At 48.3% G+C, this 19,234-nt stretch overlaps 2 protein-coding genes across 2 annotated transcripts in view; one reads left to right on the top strand and one right to left on the bottom strand.

Moving 5' to 3' along the window:
- SNRNP200 (small nuclear ribonucleoprotein U5 subunit 200) overlaps positions 1-12,083 on the top strand; it is a 33,296-nt gene extending 21,213 nt beyond the window's left edge. Inside the window, exons 27-45 of the mRNA XM_025994316.2 lie at positions 24-178; positions 292-481; positions 688-861; positions 2,035-2,195; positions 2,496-2,723; positions 3,071-3,262; positions 3,349-3,527; positions 3,707-3,858; positions 4,710-4,818; positions 6,220-6,328; positions 6,750-6,939; positions 7,037-7,201; positions 7,436-7,557; positions 7,791-7,934; positions 8,039-8,215; positions 8,515-8,675; positions 8,792-8,873; positions 11,417-11,509; positions 11,609-12,083. Coding sequence (XP_025850101.1) covers positions 24-178; positions 292-481; positions 688-861; positions 2,035-2,195; positions 2,496-2,723; positions 3,071-3,262; positions 3,349-3,527; positions 3,707-3,858; positions 4,710-4,818; positions 6,220-6,328; positions 6,750-6,939; positions 7,037-7,201; positions 7,436-7,557; positions 7,791-7,934; positions 8,039-8,215; positions 8,515-8,675; positions 8,792-8,873; positions 11,417-11,509; positions 11,609-11,752 — 2,927 coding nt within the window. The 3' untranslated portion in view covers positions 11,753-12,083. The remainder of the gene's footprint in view (positions 1-23; positions 179-291; positions 482-687; positions 862-2,034; positions 2,196-2,495; positions 2,724-3,070; positions 3,263-3,348; positions 3,528-3,706; positions 3,859-4,709; positions 4,819-6,219; positions 6,329-6,749; positions 6,940-7,036; positions 7,202-7,435; positions 7,558-7,790; positions 7,935-8,038; positions 8,216-8,514; positions 8,676-8,791; positions 8,874-11,416; positions 11,510-11,608) is intronic.
- Positions 12,084-13,666: 1,583 nt separating this feature from the next.
- On the bottom strand, positions 13,667-19,202 carry CIAO1 (cytosolic iron-sulfur assembly component 1). The gene is made up of 7 exons (XM_025994318.2): positions 18,783-19,202; positions 18,074-18,222; positions 17,809-17,920; positions 17,613-17,701; positions 17,169-17,370; positions 16,462-16,549; positions 13,667-15,617 (listed from the first exon to the last, which is right to left on the bottom strand). Exons 1-7 carry the CDS (start codon positions 18,919-18,921, stop codon positions 15,377-15,379), a joined length of 1,020 nt encoding a protein of 339 aa, XP_025850103.1. The 5' UTR covers positions 18,922-19,202; the 3' UTR covers positions 13,667-15,376.
- Positions 19,203-19,234: the final 32 nt, after the last annotated feature.

Genomic DNA, 19,234 nt, shown 5'->3' with positions numbered 1-19,234 from the left:
CCAGTGCTCTGCTTTCCTTCTAGGGGAGCTTATCCGCATGCCGAAGATGGGAAAGACTATCCACAAATATGTCCACCTCTTCCCCAAGTTGGAGTTGTCGGTGCATCTACAGCCAATCACACGCTCCACCCTGAAAGTGGAGCTGACCATCACGCCAGACTTCCAGTGGGATGAAAAGGTGAGACTTTGCTTGGCAGAGGGACTACTTGCAGAGTGCTCCTGAGGAGAACTGGGTTGGAGTTGTGAGTCCACGCTGGCTCATGTTCCTGTTCCTTGTGTTGCTGTTGACAGGTTCATGGGTCATCAGAAGCATTTTGGATTCTGGTGGAGGATGTGGATAGTGAGGTGATACTCCACCATGAGTATTTTCTACTCAAGGCCAAGTATGCCCAGGATGAGCACCTCATCACGTTCTTCGTGCCTGTATTTGAACCACTGCCTCCTCAGTACTTCATCCGAGTGGTGTCTGACCGCTGGCTCTGTGAGTGTGTCTCTCTGTAGTTCCATAAAGGGAGATCTTCTGGGGGAATTCTAAGGGTGTCTTGCACTTTGTGCTGGGCTGGATTTTGTGGGGTTAGAGTGATAACTGCTGTTGCCTTGGTGTTTCCAGTGTGCAGGGAGGAGCTCTGAGGGGCCATTAGGTAAAGGGGAGGACTGCTCATGCCCCCACTCATTTCTGTTCTGCAGCTTGTGAGACCCAGCTGCCGGTCTCCTTCCGGCACCTGATCCTACCAGAGAAGTACCCACCTCCAACTGAGCTTCTGGACCTGCAGCCCTTGCCCGTGTCTGCCCTGAGAAACAGTGCCTTTGAGAGCCTTTACCAGGATAAGTTTCCTTTCTTCAACCCCATCCAGACCCAAGGTAGGTGTTTCCGTCCCCAGGTGGTTGTTTCCTTTGGGGGCCTTTTAAGGTTCCCTAGAGACAGAGGTGTTCTGTGGCAGGAATGGAAGTAGAGCATTCAGGTAGATGGAGCTCATCAGTACCTACTGTTGGAGCACAACAGGACTTCATCCTTTCTCAGTCCTTGGTTACCATTAGATTTCCTTTGCTTTTTTGCGACGTGTCACGGGGGAGGGCCAGTAGAACAAGATCTTATCTGGTGCATTGCTGTTTCTCAGGAGCTCAGATTCAGGAGGCTGGATTCGTGCCCCTGTTGCTCAAGTATTGAACCAGTGTGTGCAGCATTGACTGAGGCCCCTTTCTCCCTCATTGGTTATTTTTTTCTTCAAAGATTTGATTTATTTGACAGAGAGCCAGGGAGCACAAGCAGGGAGGAAGGACAGCGGAAGAGAGAAGCAGATTCCCCAGTGAATAGGGAGCCTGACTTGGGGCTCAATCCCAGGAGCCCCGGGATCATGACCTGTGCCGAAGGCAGATGCTTAACCAACTGAGCCACCCCGGCTCCCTACCCCCTGCCCCGCATGGTTTTAAATAACAGCCAGGTTCACAGGGTATGCAGTGATTTCTAAGTTCTTTTGGCTGAGCACATCTGGGTGTTTTCTTTTTTATCTTTTTCACCATTCCGAGGGATTTGCCATTTGTGATACTACTATTAGTATCTTGGCAACTAGGCAGGGAGAGGCACCTTGACTGAACCAGATAATAAACAGAACTTGGACTTCAACTAGTCTGAATAGCAGGATTTAGGCTTTACCTTCTTTCTTTATTAGACCATTTCCAGGGAGCATAAGAGAGGGTTGGAGGAGCAGAGAAAGGTAGCCAGTTCTTTTTTTGTTCTACATCCTGGTCCCTGAGAAGAACTGCATAGAAGCATGGGATACTTGGCCTCCTTCCATCTGCCATCCTGCCGTCGTCTCCATGCTCCCTGAACTCTTGGTCCAGGCTCTTGCTCTGTTGCTTGTGTGTGAGGGGGGAAAAAATGAGGGGAGAGGTGTGATAGGCCGACTGCTTTGAGAGGCCTAATGCCGTTCGATTGGCTGGTGGCACTTGATGGCTGACTGGCTGGCTGAGTTTCTCTGAGGAGTGGTCTGAGTCTCTTCTCTCCTCTGCTCCTGCTGCTGTCCCGGCTTCCAGTGTTCAACACTGTCTACAACAGTGACGACAACGTGTTTGTGGGGGCGCCCACGGGCAGCGGAAAGACCATCTGCGCAGAATTTGCCATCCTGCGGATGCTGCTGCAGAACTCGGAGGGACGCTGTGTCTATATCACCCCCATGGAGGCGCTGGCAGAGCAGGTAGGTGGCACGGTGTTGTGTCACACGTGAATTTTTCTGAAAGCTATTTTCATCTGAGCCTGGATCAAGATTTTCTAAATCCTTGAAATGCTTGAGGTCAGTTGGGGCAAGACTCTTTGCTTTCTTTTGTTCATGTCCTCAGTGTGTCATCTTTTAAGGGTTAATGTGGGATTATAAAGTAGTTTGAGATTGACAGATCATCAAGGCTCTCTGTTAGGCTTTTTAGCTTGTCTTGTTAGAAATGAAACGAGACCTACCCTGGCCTCATGTTTCTCTGCCCTTCCTCTCTCTGCATGCTAGGTTTACATGGACTGGTATGAGAAGTTCCAGGACAGGCTCAACAAGAAGGTGGTGCTCCTGACGGGGGAGACTAGCACAGACCTGAAGCTTCTGGGCAAGGGCAATATCATCATCAGCACCCCTGAGAAGTGGGACATCCTCTCCCGGCGGTGGAAGCAGCGCAAGAATGTCCAGAACATCAACCTCTTCGTGGTGGATGAAGTCCACCTTATCGGGGGCGAGAATGGGGTATGGCACAGGCTCAGAGCTGTGACTGTCTGAGAGGCCTTGGCATTGGGACTTAGCCTGGGGTCTGAGGCCAGAGACCAGGTGCCGCTGCTTAGAAAATTCTGCTTGTCACTTTATTCCAAAGGTACAATGTGAGACTTTTTTGGTAGTCCTCTTGAAAAGTAGTATCGCTTAGTGGAGATTGGCTGCTATGGAGGAGATGGACCCAGAGATAGGAGAGCTCCTAATTAGAAGGAAGAGTGAGGCGACCGTTTCGAGGTGGTCGGCTGTACAGGAAGGCTTACTCTGGGTGCAGGCTTGGGATGGGGGTGCTCTGTGCCTATAGTGACTCCCTCCCTGTGTTCCAGCCTGTCTTAGAAGTGATCTGCTCCCGGATGCGCTACATCTCCTCCCAGATTGAGCGACCCATTCGCATCGTGGCCCTTAGCTCCTCGCTCTCGAATGCTAAGGATGTGGCCCACTGGCTGGGGTGCAGTGCCACCTCTACCTTCAACTTCCACCCGAACGTGCGTCCCGTGCCCTTGGAGCTGCATATCCAGGTAGGACCCGTCCTCCCCGCTCCTATGTGGCCTTGTTGCAGAGGACCAGGTCTGATGCCTGTCCCTTTGTTTTCCTCGGTCTCCAGGGCTTCAACATTAGCCACACACAGACTCGCCTGCTCTCCATGGCCAAGCCCGTGTACCATGCTATCACCAAACATTCTCCCAAGAAGCCTGTCATTGTTTTTGTTCCGTCCCGAAAGCAGACCCGCCTCACTGCGATTGACATCCTCACTACGTGTGCAGCTGACATCCAGCGGCAGAGGTGGGGCGGGGAGGGGCAGGGAGGGTTGGGTCACTGAGGTTGGCTCACCATGAAGAGCCTCCTGTTCGTGAGGGTGGGGATTAGCCCCATCGGGCTAGGGGCTGGCCAGCTGCAACGGTTGGAAGGTCTTGCCAGGGTTGGGAAGCGCTCTGAGCCGATTCAGTGTCTGTGCTGCCTAGGTTCTTGCACTGCACCGAGAAGGATCTAATCCCGTACCTGGAGAAACTAAGTGACAGCACTCTCAAGGAAACACTGTTAAATGGGGTGGGCTACCTGCACGAGGGCCTCAGCCCCATGGAGCGACGCCTGGTGGAACAGCTCTTCAGCTCAGGTGAAGAAAATTCTTGTGGCCAGAAGGAGGTCAGATGTAAGGGTATCACAGGCGATAGATATGAAATTTTAGGACGTAGGTGATACTTTCCTCCAGCAGACTCATCATCCTCAAAATTCTTTTCTGATGAGTTTATCTATTACCTCATTTGATCCTCCCGATAACCTTGGAATATGGGTAGAATATCATGCCTACTTGCTAGATGAGAAAACAGGCATTGTAAAGGTGGTATTACTTCAGAATCTGGTTTTCTAGACCAGGACCTCTGACTGGTAGACCTGGCTTTCCACAGATACCACTCTCACCAAGTTTGTTAGATCTTAGAGGTGTAATAAACGCTCGAGCTGAGTCTCATTTGGGTGGTCTGTGTACCACTGTCCCTTGTTGACCTATGGCATTTCACGCAGAGTATTAGCACTCTGACGCTATTTGGTGGCACTGCAGTGGAGATGCTGGCACTCTTTGATGCTTGAATCTGTGGTTTGAGGCATGCTCACAGCTCAGTCTTGCTGTACGTACTGAGCCAGCCTATGACTGAGTTGGTGTTACCACGTTCCAGTCAGCAAGGCCAGTCTGTCAAGCAGATAGCTAAGCCTAGCTTTCCCTGAGCTTGGGATTCTATTCTAGGATTATCTCATTTCCTACAAGATAGTCTCCCAAGCAGGGCAGCAGCAGCATGGAGCCACCTCTTACAGTATTGCGTTAGCCCTTGTCATGATTAGGGCTCATTCCCAGCAAACTTTGCTCTGACTTCTCAAACGAAGCACAGGATAAGGCCCTACCTGCAAAGGAGACAGATCCTCCCAGGGAGCTGGCCTGCACTCAGTCATCTTCTCCCCTCTGCCTCTCAGGGGCTATTCAGGTGGTCGTAGCTTCTCGAAGTCTCTGCTGGGGAATGAATGTGGCCGCCCACCTGGTGATCATCATGGACACCCAGTACTACAATGGCAAGATCCATGCGTGAGTCTCACTGTGCTCTGCATTAATGGGAACCTTCTCCTAAAATGAACATAACAGGGCAGCCCGGGTGGCTCAGCGGTTTAGCGCCACCTTCAGCCCAGGGCCTGGTCCTGGAGACCTGGGATCGAGTCACACATCGGGCTCCCTGTATGGAGCCTACTTCTCCCTCTGCTTGTGTCTTTCATTAATAAATAAAATCTTAAAAAAAAAAACAAAAACATAAAATGAACATAACATCTGCAGATACAGAAATTCTGAAGGAAAGGTGTTAGGGAGATGAAGAGCCAGCTGAGATTCCCCCACAGCCACATACATGTCTGAGACAGTGTTTAGTCTTAGGCCCTAGGTTCACTTTTTTTTATTTTTTTAAAGATTTTTTTTATTTATTCATGAGAGACACACAGAGAGAGAGGGGCAGAGACACAGGCAAAGGGAGAAGCAGGCTCCATGTGGGGAGTCCGATGTGGGACTCAATCCCAGGACTCCAGGATCACATCCTGGGCCGAAGGCAGGCACTAAACCTCTGAGCCACCAGGGATACCCTGTAGGCTCACTTTTGCTTCTGTGGTCATCCTGTCACATTGCAGCAAGTTGGAGAACCAGGAAGTTTGAGGTGGAGATTAGGTAGTTGTTTATCTTACAGATGGGGAAAGTGACATGATCCAAGTCACACATCTGTGTGGTAACAAGAAGTAGAAGGTTCGGTTTTCCTCAAAAAGCTTTAATGATTTAATTCTTTTTTTTTATTATTATTTTTTTTAATTTTTATTTATTTATGATAGTCACAGAGAGAGAGAGAGGCAGAGACACAGGCAGAGGGAGAAGCAGGCTCCATGCACCGGGAGCCTGACGTGGGATTCGATCCCGGGTCTCCAGGATCGCGCCCTGGGCCAAAGGCAGGCGCCAAACCGCTGCGCCACCCAGGGATCCCGAATGATTTAATTCTTAATTTTTTCTCAAAATGTAGATTTTTTTTTTTCCTGGAATATTCGCTATGGGCTTATTTTTAACATCTGAAATTCATTCTAGGTTTGGATTTAAGTCAGGTGAGTGTCTAACTCCTGAGACACAGCTGTTTGGAAAGCTTGATCTACATATTTGATCCTTTCTTAGGGAGTTACTTGCTTTTGGCATTCACTGGGTTTGTAGCTTTGGTTCAAGGACCCTGATTTGCATTCTCAACTCTTACAGTCTCAACTCTTACACTTGAAAATCACAATGATATAGAGAGAAACAAGTGAAACTAGTAACTGAGCACAGGAAGTGCTCGAGGGATAGCTGTAATTGTCCACTGTCTCCCACATTTGCGTTTTATTCTTTGGCATTGAGGGAGTCTGAGCTGCCTGAGTGCGGTCTCCATGTGGATGCCTCTTTGCCACCTTTCTTCTCCTCTGTCCCCAGGTACGTGGATTACCCCATCTACGATGTGCTTCAGATGGTGGGCCATGCCAACCGCCCACTGCAGGATGACGAGGGGCGCTGTGTCATCATGTGCCAGGGCTCTAAAAAGGTCATTGCTGGTCTCAGAGTAGATTCTTTCTTAGGTGTCTTTCCTTGTTTACATTCTTCTCTTAGCTTCTGTTTCTTTTATTTTCCACATTGCTTTTATGATAAGCCTCTCGGCACATGGAATTTTGTACCCTTTGTTTTTGCTGCTGCTGACTCCACATGTTGAGGTCTTTACTTTCTGGTTGGTTCTTCATATACTGTTAGGCCTGTTTGACTTGCTCTATCCATGTTCCCATTGTAGAATGGCCAATGAGGCCAGTGGGACCAGGCATACACACCTAGTCAGTACAGTGAGTTCTTCCATTGTTGTATTAGCTGGGTCTGTAACACAGGGCCATTCCCTGTTGATTTGCCCTTAGCCCTTTTTTGTGACCGTGTTGTCATTGACTCTTTATTGCCATCTCTCCTTTTCCAATCTACAGGATTTCTTCAAGAAGTTTTTATATGAGCCTTTGCCAGTAGAGTCCCACCTGGACCACTGTATGCATGACCACTTCAATGCCGAGATTGTTACCAAGACCATAGAGAATAAGCAGGATGCCGTGGACTACCTGACCTGGACCTTTCTGTACCGCCGCATGACACAGAACCCCAATTACTACAACCTGCAGGGTCAGTGGACTGTGGAGTGCACAGTATCCTTCTGTGGTTCTCATGGCCCTTGCCGGCCATCTCCTGGTGACTCCCTACTTCTCTCTCACCTTCACAGGCATCTCCCATCGTCACCTGTCTGACCACTTGTCAGAACTTGTGGAGCAGACCCTGAGTGACTTGGAGCAGTCCAAGTGCATCAGCATTGAAGACGAGATGGATGTGGCACCCCTGAACCTGGGCATGATTGCTGCTTACTATTACATCAACTACACCACCATTGGTGAGGGGCTGGCAGGGGCTGGTGTCTGGGGAGCCCAAGCTAAAGGAGTCTCATGCAGGGGCCTGCAGCCCAGTGGGTGAGAGGGCACAGGGCTTCTAGCATCCTGTGTGTTCATTAGAGGGATGTATCGTGGGGTAGTACAGGGGTAGGGTAGCCCAGGCAGTTAACTCTCCTCCCTGCTCCTTTTCTGCCTGCTTCTGACTCCTCCCCTTTCTCCTTATCTTTGGCTGTCAGAGCTCTTCAGCATGTCCCTGAATGCCAAGACCAAGGTGCGAGGGCTTATCGAGATCATCTCCAATGCGGCAGAGTATGAGAACATTCCCATCCGGCACCATGAAGATAACCTCCTGCGACAGGTGAGGAGGACATCGTGGATTTGGGACCACATCTTTAGAGTTGAAACTTGGCCTGTGTGCCCGGAGCATGCGGTGTTTCTGCCACCACAGGAAGACCCCAACACATCACTCACACTTCTCTGTTTTTAAGGGTTGTGAGCTTCCGGCAGCGGGTGGTACTTTGGGCCTGAGAGCTGTTCTTGGGGAGGGTCACTTGTCCATTATCAGCTCTTTATTTTTCTTCCACTCTCCAGTTGGCTCAGAAGGTCCCCCACAAGCTGAATAACCCTAAGTTCAATGACCCACACGTCAAGACCAACCTGCTTCTGCAAGCTCACCTGTCCCGCATGCAGCTGAGTGCTGAGCTGCAGTCAGATACAGAGGAAATTCTTAGCAAGGTATGGTGTGGGTGCAGGTGTGGGTATGGAGTGGAGGGGCTGGTGGTGGCCTGTGAAGTAGCAGTTCCAACCTTTCCTTCTCTTGCACTCCTATCCTGGTTCAGGCAATCAGGCTCATTCAGGCCTGTGTGGATGTCCTCTCCAGCAATGGGTGGCTTAGCCCTGCTTTGGCAGCTATGGAACTGGCCCAGATGGTAACCCAAGCCATGTGGTCCAAGGACTCCTACCTGAAACAGCTGCCACACTTCACTTCAGAGCATATTAAACGTTGCACAGACAAGGTGAGTTGGGTCTGGACCTGCATGGTTGGATGGCTGAGCCAGGTGTCCTGGGATTTGGGGGGCGGGGGGGTTGTGTTTGGGGAAGGGTGAGTCAGAGCAGGGGGGAGTCTAATTTCTCTGAGGGTGTTACATATTGAGATGCAGAGAGCCTGACAGTTGTACAGTTGTGAGCTGTGTTCTTTCTGAAGCTGTGTATGGATGCTCTGATGGTATAGGAAGTAAGATTAGCAGCTGTCGAGCCAAATTCCATTTGCTGTTACTCTGTGTTCTCCTTCCCTGACCTCTGAATACCCCTGCAGGGAGTGGAGAGTGTTTTTGACATCATGGAGATGGAAGATGAAGAGCGAAATGCACTGCTTCAGCTGTCTGACAGCCAGATCGCTGATGTGGCCCGCTTCTGCAACCGCTACCCTAATATTGAGCTTTCTTACGAAGTGGTGGATAAGGATAGCATCCGCAGGTGAGCCAGGGCTGGCCGGGCGCCCTGCCCCAGGGTCCCTGCCGGGCACACAGTGACAGGGCCATCCCACTGCACTACCTCGGTGCTGATGTGCTCCCCCCTCTTGTCCCCTACAGTGGTGGGCCGGTTGTGGTGCTGGTACAGCTGGAGCGGGAAGAGGAGGTCACAGGCCCTGTGATCGCACCTCTCTTTCCACAGGTAGGTCCTAGGAGCTGGACAGAAAGAAAAACCGGATGGAAAACTTCCTGAAATTTCCTTCTAGAAGATAGTTTGACAGAGCTAGCTAATTTATTTTATTTATTGATTTAGTTTTTAATTTTTATTTTATTTAAGGATTTTATTTATTTATTCATGAGAGACACACAGAGAGAGGCAGAGACACAGGCAGAGGGAGAAGCAGGCTCCATGCAGGGAGCCTGATGTGGGACTCAATCCTGGGTCTCCAGGATCAGGGCCTGGGTTGAATGCTGGCACTAAACCACTGAGCCACCTGGGGATCCCTAGCTAGCTAATTGAAACTAAATTGTCAAAAGGCATCTCAAAAATAAACAAACAAACAAAACAAAACAAAAAACCACAAAAGGCATCTCAAATGAACTCCATGTTTAAGTACCAGGATGAAGTTTCTTTTGGAAGACTTATCCATCCACTAGATCCAGAGTTCAAGGTTACATTGTCACTTGGGGAGGGAAATTTAGAGTAATGACAAGACACAAGGCTGAGAGTTTAATCTTGGGGCTATTGGTGGTTTTTTTTTTTTTTTTTTTTTTGCTTTAAAACAATTTAGGGGGCAGCTCCGGTGGCACAGTGGTTTAGCGCCATCTGCAGCCCGGGGTGTGATCCTGGAGACCCAGGATTGAGTCCCACATCAGGCTTTCTGCATGGAGCCTGCTTCTCCCTCTGCCTGTGTCTCTGCCTCTCTCTTCGCTCTCTGAATGAATAAATAAATAAATCTTAAAAAAACAAAACAAAAAAAGAAAGCCAGGAAGTTTTTTAAAAAAATAAAAAAATAAAAAAATTTAGGAAAAAAATAAAATAAAAAAATAATTTAGGTGAGTGGTCATTGTGGAAAACACCAATTACACAGTATTGTCAACCCCTATGAATGTTAAGATGAATTTGTCTTTTTTTTTAAGATTTTTATAATTTATTTGAGAGAGCACCAGTGGTGTGGGGAGGGAGAGGGTGCCACCCTGCTGAGTAGGAAGCCCAATGTGGGGCTTGATCCCAGGACCCCAGGATCATGACCTGAGCAGAAGGTAAGGACTTAACTGAGCCACCCAGGTGCCTCATGAATTTGGTTTTTTGTTTTTTGTTTTTTTTTTTAGATTTTATTTATTCATGAGAAACAGAGAGAGGCAGAGACATAGGCAGAGGGAGCAGCAGGCTCCACGCAGAGAGCCTGATGCCGGAATCGAATCCGGAACTCCGGGATCATGCCCTGATTTAAAGGCAGATGCTCAACTGCTGAGCCACCTAAGCATCCCATGAATTTGTCTTTAAAGACAAATTCTCTTCCAAGATAGTTGGGCTTTTCTATGTGGTGGATCTTCTCCTTTCTCACTACCACTTAACTCCATTTCCAGTTACTTAGTACTTTATGACCAGAAAGAAAATCTGATCTTTATATGAGAATAATTGAGGACTGAAAGCAGAAACCAGAAACATTGTAATGTTTAATTTCACAAACTAGTGGTTTAAAAAATTCTGGGGAAAGAGTTCATTAAACTGGAACACCTCGACTTTCTGACCGGGGTGGCCAGTGCAAAGGCTTTTGATAGAGGCACGGCCTGCTTTGGATCCTCTTTGTTGGCAGGCTCATATCCATGTTAACATGTTTTACTTACCTGGCACATGTGCTTTTTGCTTAAAACAGTCTCTGAGGGACTCAGCTGCCAGACCCTAGACTAGATCTCTAATAGTGGTATCTTGGACTCGTTGGCAAGCACAAATAGGAGAAGGTGTTTCGAAATAAATAAGGAGGGACACCTGGGTGGCTCAGTGGTTGAGCCGCTGCCTTTGGCTCAGGACTTGATCCCACGGTACCGGAGGGAGCCTGCCTCTCTCGGTGTCTCTCATGTCTTTCATTTTTTAAAAAACAAAATAAATAAGGAAATGAGCCTAGATCAACAATAAGTTCATTAACTTAAAAACTGAGTTCATTTGACATAGCTTTTTGACAGTTTCAAAATCTACTGAATTGTCTTTCAGGAGGAAATTTTATTTCATTTTTGGGAAGAGGTTTTTTTTAAAAATATATATTTATTTTATTTTATTTATTCATAGAGACACAGAGAGAGAGAGAGGCAGAGACACAGGCAGAGGGAGAAGCAGGCTCCATGCAGGGAGCCTGACGTGGGACTCGATCCTGGGTCTGCAGGATCATGCCCTGGGCTGAAGGCAGCGCTAAACCGCTGAGCCACCGGGGCTGCCCAAGAGTTACTTATTTTAGAGCTTGTGTACAAATGGGAGAAGGGGCAGAGGGAGAGAATCTCAAGCAGACTCCTTGCTGGGTGAGGGGCCCAGTGGACACAGGTCTCAATCCCGGGGCCCTGGGATCATGACCTGAGCTGAAATCAAGAGGTGGCTGTTTAACGGACTAAGCCACCCAGCTACCCCCAAGAGGAAATTTCCTATGGCTTTCTGTATGGTTTTTTGTTTTCCTACTTTTATAACCATTTCCATGGTCTCAGGTCCGTCAAGTTTTACATGCTGAAATTCATGCCTTTTGTTCATTGCAGAAACGTGAAGAGGGCTGGTGGGTAGTGATTGGCGATGCCAAGTCCAATAGCCTCATCTCTATCAAGAGGCTGACCCTGCAGCAGAAGGCCAAGGTGAGTGAGTGCAGGCCCTAGCATTTCTTCTGATACTGGGTCAGGATGAGATTCTCCTACGTGTCCATGCTCACCCTGATTTCTGCCTGCTTTCTCTAGGTGAAGCTTGACTTTGTAGCCCCAGCCACTGGTGCCCACAACTACACTCTGTATTTCATGAGTGATGCTTACATGGGCTGTGACCAGGAATACAAATTCAGCGTGGATGTGAAGGAAGCAGAGACAGACAGTGACTCAGACTGAGTCCAGAGCACATACTCTTACAAAGAGGAGAGTCGCCTCTGAATTAGGAGCATGTACCGTTTTGTGGAGACCAGGTCCTTTGGCATGAGGTCCAGCCAGTCAGTGCAGTGCTGTCCCAGCCCCTCCTGCTCCTCTGCCCTCTTACTACCTTGCCATCCAGATGTTGGATCCTTTGCTCGCTGGTCCCCTGTAGCTGTCAATCATCGACTATGTACAGCATTTTTAGGCTTGTTCTGTGTAGTTCCTTTTGTTAGATCTTCTAATAAAATAACCCGGAAAAACCATTCGTCTTTGTAATGTTCCCAAATTAAAGTTTCTTTCCTCTACCTAAGGCCCTTGACTGAAAACATTTGTTTTTTTTTAGCCATTGAACTTGATTATCTGAATACTTCTAGAGGCTGGGCTGCTCTTTGGTTGGGTTCTCACCTGCAGCCTTTCCAGTCAGCGTGTAGGAAGGAGCAAGGTTAGACAGCTGTCAGATGCTTGCCCTTTTCTCCCACCCCTGCTGTTACCCAGATCTCAGCACTGCTGTAGGAACTAACGCTCAACTTGAGACTCCCAAGATCTGCAGTGTCCCCTCCAGTAAGGGGATTAAAATGCACCAGCTGGGTATGGCTCAGTGTTAGTAAACCAATTCTCTGATCTAGACCTACAAAATTTCCTCTTCAGATTCTTGCCTTCTGTTGTTTAGGAATAACCGGGCAGAAAACTGGAAGATAATTTTCAAGCGTAGTTTCTATAGGTCAGCAGTTTTCCAGTACTAGGATCTTAGGACCCCTTTTATGCCACAAAAAACTAACCGCAAAGATATTTTATCATCTTGGTTATGTCTTTTTTTTTTTTTTTTTAAAGATTTTACTAAAAAAAAAAAAAAATTTTACTTATTTATTCATGAGAAACACAGAGAGAGAGGCAGAGACACAGACAGAGGGAGAAGCAGGCTCCACGCAGGGAGCCCTATGTGGGACTTGTTCCCAGGTCTCCAGGATCAGGCCCTGGGCTGAAGGTGGCACTAAACTGCTGAGCCACCTGGGCTGCCCATCTCGGTTATGTCTATCGATGTTTACTCTATTAAGGATTAAAATTAAAAGAATGCATTTAAAAATAACATGAAAAGTACCTTCTAAAACAAATCCAGGGGGAAAACTGACCGCATTTTACAAATCTCATTAGACCATGTCTGCTCTAATGGAAGACATTCTCGGGCAACCTGGGTGGCTCAGCGGTTTAAGCACCTGCCTTCCACCCAGGGTGTGATCCTGGGGTCCCGGGATCGAGTCCCATGTCAGGCTCCCTGCATGGACCCTGCTTCTCCCTCTGCCTGTGTATCTGCCTCTCAGGAATAAATAAATAAAATATTTAAAAAAACAAAAAAAGACGATGACGACATTCTCATAGCTGTAATTTTGCACATTATATGTTGAAGTGAAATGAAGTAAAACTATTTATACAGATACGAAGTCAGAAAAGGGTTTTTAAAGCCTTTTCAGATGATTAGCTATTTCATATTACACTACAAGTGGTAAGTTTTATTAAGGCAGTGTGGAATCTGAAACTATCAAATAAGCTTGCTGTACTCTTGTGTTAAAACACTGGTCTTAGGGTACCTGGGTGGTGCAGGCACTTAAACATCTGACTTGATTTCAGAAGTTCAGGGCATGACCTCAAGGTTGTGAGATAGAGCCCCATTTTGGGCTCTACTTGGTGTGGAGTCTGTTTGAAAGTCTCTCCCTCTCCCCCCTCCCACTTGTGCTAATAAATCTTTAAAAAAACACCCTGCCTTATTCTTTTTTGAAGATTTTATTTGAGAAATAGAGTGCATGATCAGGGGGGCGGGACAAGAAAGGGAGAAGCAGACTCCTTGCTGAATAAGGAGCCTGACACAACCAACCGAGCCACCCAGGAGCCCCCCACTTTATTTCTTAAGATTTTATTTATTTGGTCTTACACTTTTGACTGAATCTCTTCACCACGAATGATCTTGTAATATGCATTAGTCATTTTCCAAATGTTGCTTCACTGATTTAGGCAGATCTTCTAAATAATACATCATACAGATCACATCTGTTAATACCACCAATCTCATCAGAAGAGTCTAAGTGTTAGGAAGATGTCAAGCTCATGGTGGCAATACAAGTTTTCAAAAATTCTAATTTTTGCTTGAGGGCATTTTTTTTATTGGTAACACCACCAGTTTCCCTTGAAGCAAAAGGCTCACTCCATCTATTCCTGAAAAAACCATCTGCCAATTAGCCAAGCCTAAGTAACAGAATTTGCCAGTTTTTTCACGTAAAAAAGGGGCCATCAAGACAGTTCAGCATGCAGTTCTACTACACATCTGCTTTTCGTCAAGACAGCCTAAATTCAGTGTATGGCAGAGGGCCTTATCCTGCTTCCAACTGTCGGCAGGTGAGCTGTCTTCTCAGGGGTCAAGATTTAACACAATTTTTAATTGTTCTATGCAAGACAACCCTAACCAAAGTTGCCACTGTTTTTACTGTGAGGGCCAAGCAGCGAAGACTATGAGCACTAGTATGGGGTGTCACTGCTTTGATTCCTGCCACAGCTGACTGCTCTCCCCTGACAGGCTCTCAAGACTGCACTCTGAGAGCCACTGCACTGGACATGGCCTCAGCAGTCTTTTCAAAACCTAAGGTCATGATTTCTGTGGTATATAAAATCAGGTGACGACTGTTGCTCTGGGGATAGTCTTCAAGTCAAAACCCATTTGGAAGGGACTTTCAGAAGACAACTTGAGAGACTGAAAGACTGATTAAGGAGTGATTCTCTACCTTTTAAATTATCATGCCCCTAATGAGTCTTACTAGACATCTTTTTTCTATTCGCCCAGACCACGGATGTTAATATTGGTGGTCCATCAGAGAGCCGCAAATTACGGTCTCTAAGATTTTTTTTGCTCCCCGACCTGAGAACCAATTTTCAGCCCCACTGAGAATGTATGGCCTATAGCCAATAGTAACTCCCTCTTAGGGTTCCTATCCTTCCCATTTATCTTTCAGCATTTCCAGTTGCCACTACAGCATAATGGCACAGAAGATACATGAGAGTTCCTAAGGGAAAGGAGAAACATTCTAAACCAGCCTACATTAAAAAAATTTCCTTCAATACTGACTGAATGTCTTAAATTTAAGGATTTACCCAGAAATCAGGAAGGCAGGACCTATTTCAGAAAAGGACTCACCATGGAATTCTTTTAAGTTGGGAATATCTTTATAAAATAGGATTTGGGACTCAGATGACCTATTTCTATAAAGCTTTCAATTTCTGAAAAGCTTAAGATGTATCCCCCGTACATAAAGATATGGTGACTATAAATACTATATTCACCACCACCCCTGCAAAATTTTTTAACACTGTGCTCTCAAGAAAGCAAAATCTGTGGTGTAACCACAACACACTGATGTTCCATAGCTCTTTACCATGGGCCCCATGTCAAAGGAGGGGAAGAGTGAGTGGTTCTGTGGCTCTGCACTTCTACCCAAGTCTGAATGGAAAAGAGCCAGGTTAAACAAAGGTCAAGGATGCTCCTCCAGGTCCTCTTGGGGCTGGGAAAGTCTTATGACATTTTCTGGGGAATCATAATTCTGTCCAAAGTCAAGTGGCTCAGATGCCTTCTGGTCGCTGATACTTCCAGAAGGCCACCTCCCCGTCATCACTGCAGGAGGCCAGGAGCCCCTGCTCCTTGGGGTTCCAGGCCACACAGTTGACATCCTGGGAATGGGCCTGAGGCAAGTGGGCTGTCAGGGAGAAGGTGGGCTGCTGTGGATCTGAGCTGGGATCCTCCTCAAACACACGGATGGCATCATCCCCACAAGCTGTAGCCAGGGCCCCTGTCAGCTGACACCTGGGAGGAACATGTGCATTGGTGAGTATGCAGGTGGCTCCTCCCTCTCCAATCTGGCAAATCAGGCAGAAGAGATTGGTTCTACAGTCCTTGGGCAGCTCTTCCCAACCTTCAGGCCTCAGCCACAGGTCTATTAGTGAAGAGCTTCCCTAACACAGCCACAAACACCATCCCCTAATTCTTCAAGTGCTGCCACCTAGTTTCCCCAGTCAACCCAAAAAACTCTATGATTCTGAACTGCACTTTTCTTACGTAGCGTAAGCAGCTTCTCTTATAAGTTATTCTTAACCATTTCTTTAAACAGTAACAGGTTGTTGAATTTTGCCATACTTAAGGTCACTTGTCATTCCCAAACATTTGCTAGTATAAAGCTTAGGTGCATATCAACTATTTTTATGGTTTGGATTATTTCCTATGGATAGATTCCTAGGGCCAGAATTGCCCTCTGACCACTCCTTTATGAATGGTATGGCTTCTCTACACTCCATAAGGGTAGAGTCAGGGTTACCAACCCATAAAAATCCTAACCATGAACCCAATTTCTACAATAACCTTGGATGTACGAGACTGTGTGACACCCCCCTCCCTCCAACACAAGGCTGATGCTGCCGTCACAGCCTGTGATCTTAAAGTAGGTACAGACCCGGTTCTGTAAGTCTGTTCCCTGCTCCTGAGACCCTTAGGCTGGCCAGCCCCAGGCCAGCATGGTACACAGTCTGCCTAATCTGAAGAAATGAAGGGGGCTGCTCTCTGTTTCCATGTATTCCTAAAGGTGGTAGGAGCACAGGGTTTTGTCTTCTCTAAAATCTCTCCAAACAGGTGGGTGTGGGGATGGAGGTCTTACCAAGCAACGTCGTAAATGGTCCTGGAGTGGAAGCCCGACAAAGTGCAGATACATTTCCAGCTGGGGTCAGAGCCGCTGCATGCCACCCCTGTACAACAGACTTCTCTGAGCCGAAGACAGGTCTGTGTCCGGGGGACCTCAGGGGAGGAGCTGCTAATCTGCCCTCCCTCACCCCCATCTTCAGTCATGAGTCCTCATCCTTACTGATCTGCCTTACATACTGTGGTCAGATGGATTTTTACAGCAGAATTCTAAGAAGGAAAGGTCCTGTTCCTTAAAAACTTTGCAGCAGACTATGTCTGACTAGTTAGCCTGCCTTTTAAGGCCACCAACCAGCCCACCCAGCCACCTGACCCACCTTATTACTGCCCAAATCCTTTATACCCTATGCTCCAACTAAAGGGATCATGATTCCTGGCATAAATCTAGGCTTTTGCACCTTCAATGCCTTTGCTCATGCTGGTCTGTTTCAACCCAGAATTATCTTCTCGTGTTAAAATCCTATACACACTTTCAAGTTCAGATGGAATGGCTCCTTTTCCACACAGCCATCCTTGATTCCGCCAGAACTCGCTTGGGAGCCCTCTCGTGGCACATCTCTCTTACTACTCCAGTTTGCTGTGATTTATCTCTAGGTCTTAGACCCTTAGTACACTGTAAACCTCATGAGAGAGGAGTCTCCTTTAGGTCTCAGACTGGCCACTCACCTTGCTCATTGTCTGGTAGATACTGGCGCCAGATACGCACAGTACGGTCATCACTGCAAGATGCCAAGCGCTGGCCACTGGGGTCAAAGGCCAAGCTCCACACAGTGGATTCATGGCCTTCAAGGGTGGCACAACATACCCAATCATCCTCTTCCTCTCGGTAGAGCTTTACTGTGTCGTCATAGCTGGCAGAGGCTAACAGCTGGGGGAAGGAAGGGAACTCAGCACTTGTCTATAGGGCTCAGGAAGTGCCTATAGTACCAGTGCCTCTCCCAGCTAGGACAGTCCCAGAGATCTGTCTCTATAGAGGGATTAATAACGTTTTTTCATCACAGACAGAGATCCCCATAGAAGCCAGGTTGAGGCTGAAAAGCAGAGAAAGGCTGGGTACAACTCTCCACACCAAAATTCCTTCCCACTAAGATAACTTCACCCCACTCTTACCTCCTGGCTTGGGTGCCAAACCACATGCTTGACATCCTGTGTGTGAGAGTTGAGGACGCTGACGCATTCATACTCATCTTCTTCATCAACTACGGGAAAGAAAAAGAAAGGAGCCCACGAGCTGACCTCGTCAGGGACACAGAGGGGGATGGCTGTTTACTGGCTCCCAACTCCATCGAGATGGATTTAGACTCACCTTCCCAGACCCACACACTCTTATCTCGGCTGCAGGTGGCAAGAAGGTTGCCAGAAGGGGCCCAGGCCACTGACTTGACCTCATTTTCATGGCCCTCTAGAGTAGTTACACACTGTGAAAAGAGAAGAGGAACAAGAATCAAGCAACTAAGATCTCTGGTGTTCTTTGCATGGGTACAGCCCAGCTAGCCCAGATAGGCTCAGGTTCCTGAACCAGACCTGGGGAGCAAAAAGGCAACAATCCTGCTCCCATCCACCCTGGTTACCTCAAAGTCATCCTGGTTCTTTTTCCAAATGCAAGTGGTAGCATCGAAACTGGCAGAGGCCAGGTAATTGCCACACGGAGACCAGGCCACCTTCCGCACGGTGCGCTGGTGGCCTTCGGAAAGGACAGATTTGCAGATCCAGCTGTCACCTAAGAGCAAAGGACAGGCCAAGCTCTGGAGCTGGGTGCACAAGAAGGTAGAGAAGCACTATCAATCCGATGGGCAATGGGGGGATTATCTGGTCGGTGCATTTAAAAGCGGAAAGCTGTAACTACTACTTCCTCCACCTCCCCTGCAGGCATCCTTCTAAGACAACCGGAGGAGCCACCTACCTTATTTAAAACTGTCAGTGGCTCCCAAATGCCCTCAGGATAAAATTTAAACTTCACATTGGGTCACAAATTACTCTGCAGATTACATTCCCACCACCCTTCTCTCCTTTTCCGGCCTCAGCAACTATCATAACTTCCTCAACAGTTCTGGCCTACTGACGTTTTTGCTTCCTCTACTCGCCAACTCCTTTACCCACAAAGTCTCTCCTAGAGTGAATAACGTCTAACTCAAGGCAGCTTCTCACTTAGCCCCTTGGCCTGTAACCTCATTCAGGGTGGGCTTGTCCCAAAGGCCGCGTACTCCCCGAGCCCAGCACCCACAGCACGCGCACGCTGAAGCCCCGGCAGCAGGGTGGTGCAGCCAGACTGGGCCTGACCTTCGGTGCCCCAGATGCGGACTCTACGGTCACCACCGCACGACGCCAGCAGGGTTCCCGTGGGGTTCCAGGCCAAGAACCAGCACCGGGAGTCCGGGTGCGCCGGGACGCGGCCTAGCAGCACCAGCGAGTCCTTCATGGCGGCCCCCAGCAGGATGTGGAGGAGGTGGACAGAGGCGACCGCGCAGACGGCGAGCCCGGCAGTGCAAACCTCCGCGACGCCCACTCAGGCCTCGGACGGCCTTCAGTCTCCGCCGATTTCCGCCCGAGGGCCCGGGTCTTCCTGGGAACTGAAGTGCCCGCGGCTGCGACCGTGCTGCCCTCTGGGAGTTGTAGTCAATTTGCCAACCCACCCTCCACCCCGCCGGCAGCCAGTACCGTGGGACAGCCTCGAACTACCAGTCCCGTGAGGCCCTGCGCGGGGAATCGGCGGCGCGCCCAGGCTGTGACGC

Source organism: Vulpes vulpes, chromosome 8 (assembly GCF_048418805.1).
Source record: "Vulpes vulpes isolate BD-2025 chromosome 8, VulVul3, whole genome shotgun sequence".
Classification (NCBI taxonomy): domain Eukaryota; kingdom Metazoa; phylum Chordata; class Mammalia; order Carnivora; family Canidae; genus Vulpes; species Vulpes vulpes.
Note: the sequence above shows the minus strand (reverse complement) of the source record. Positions and strands in the feature narration are given on the sequence as shown.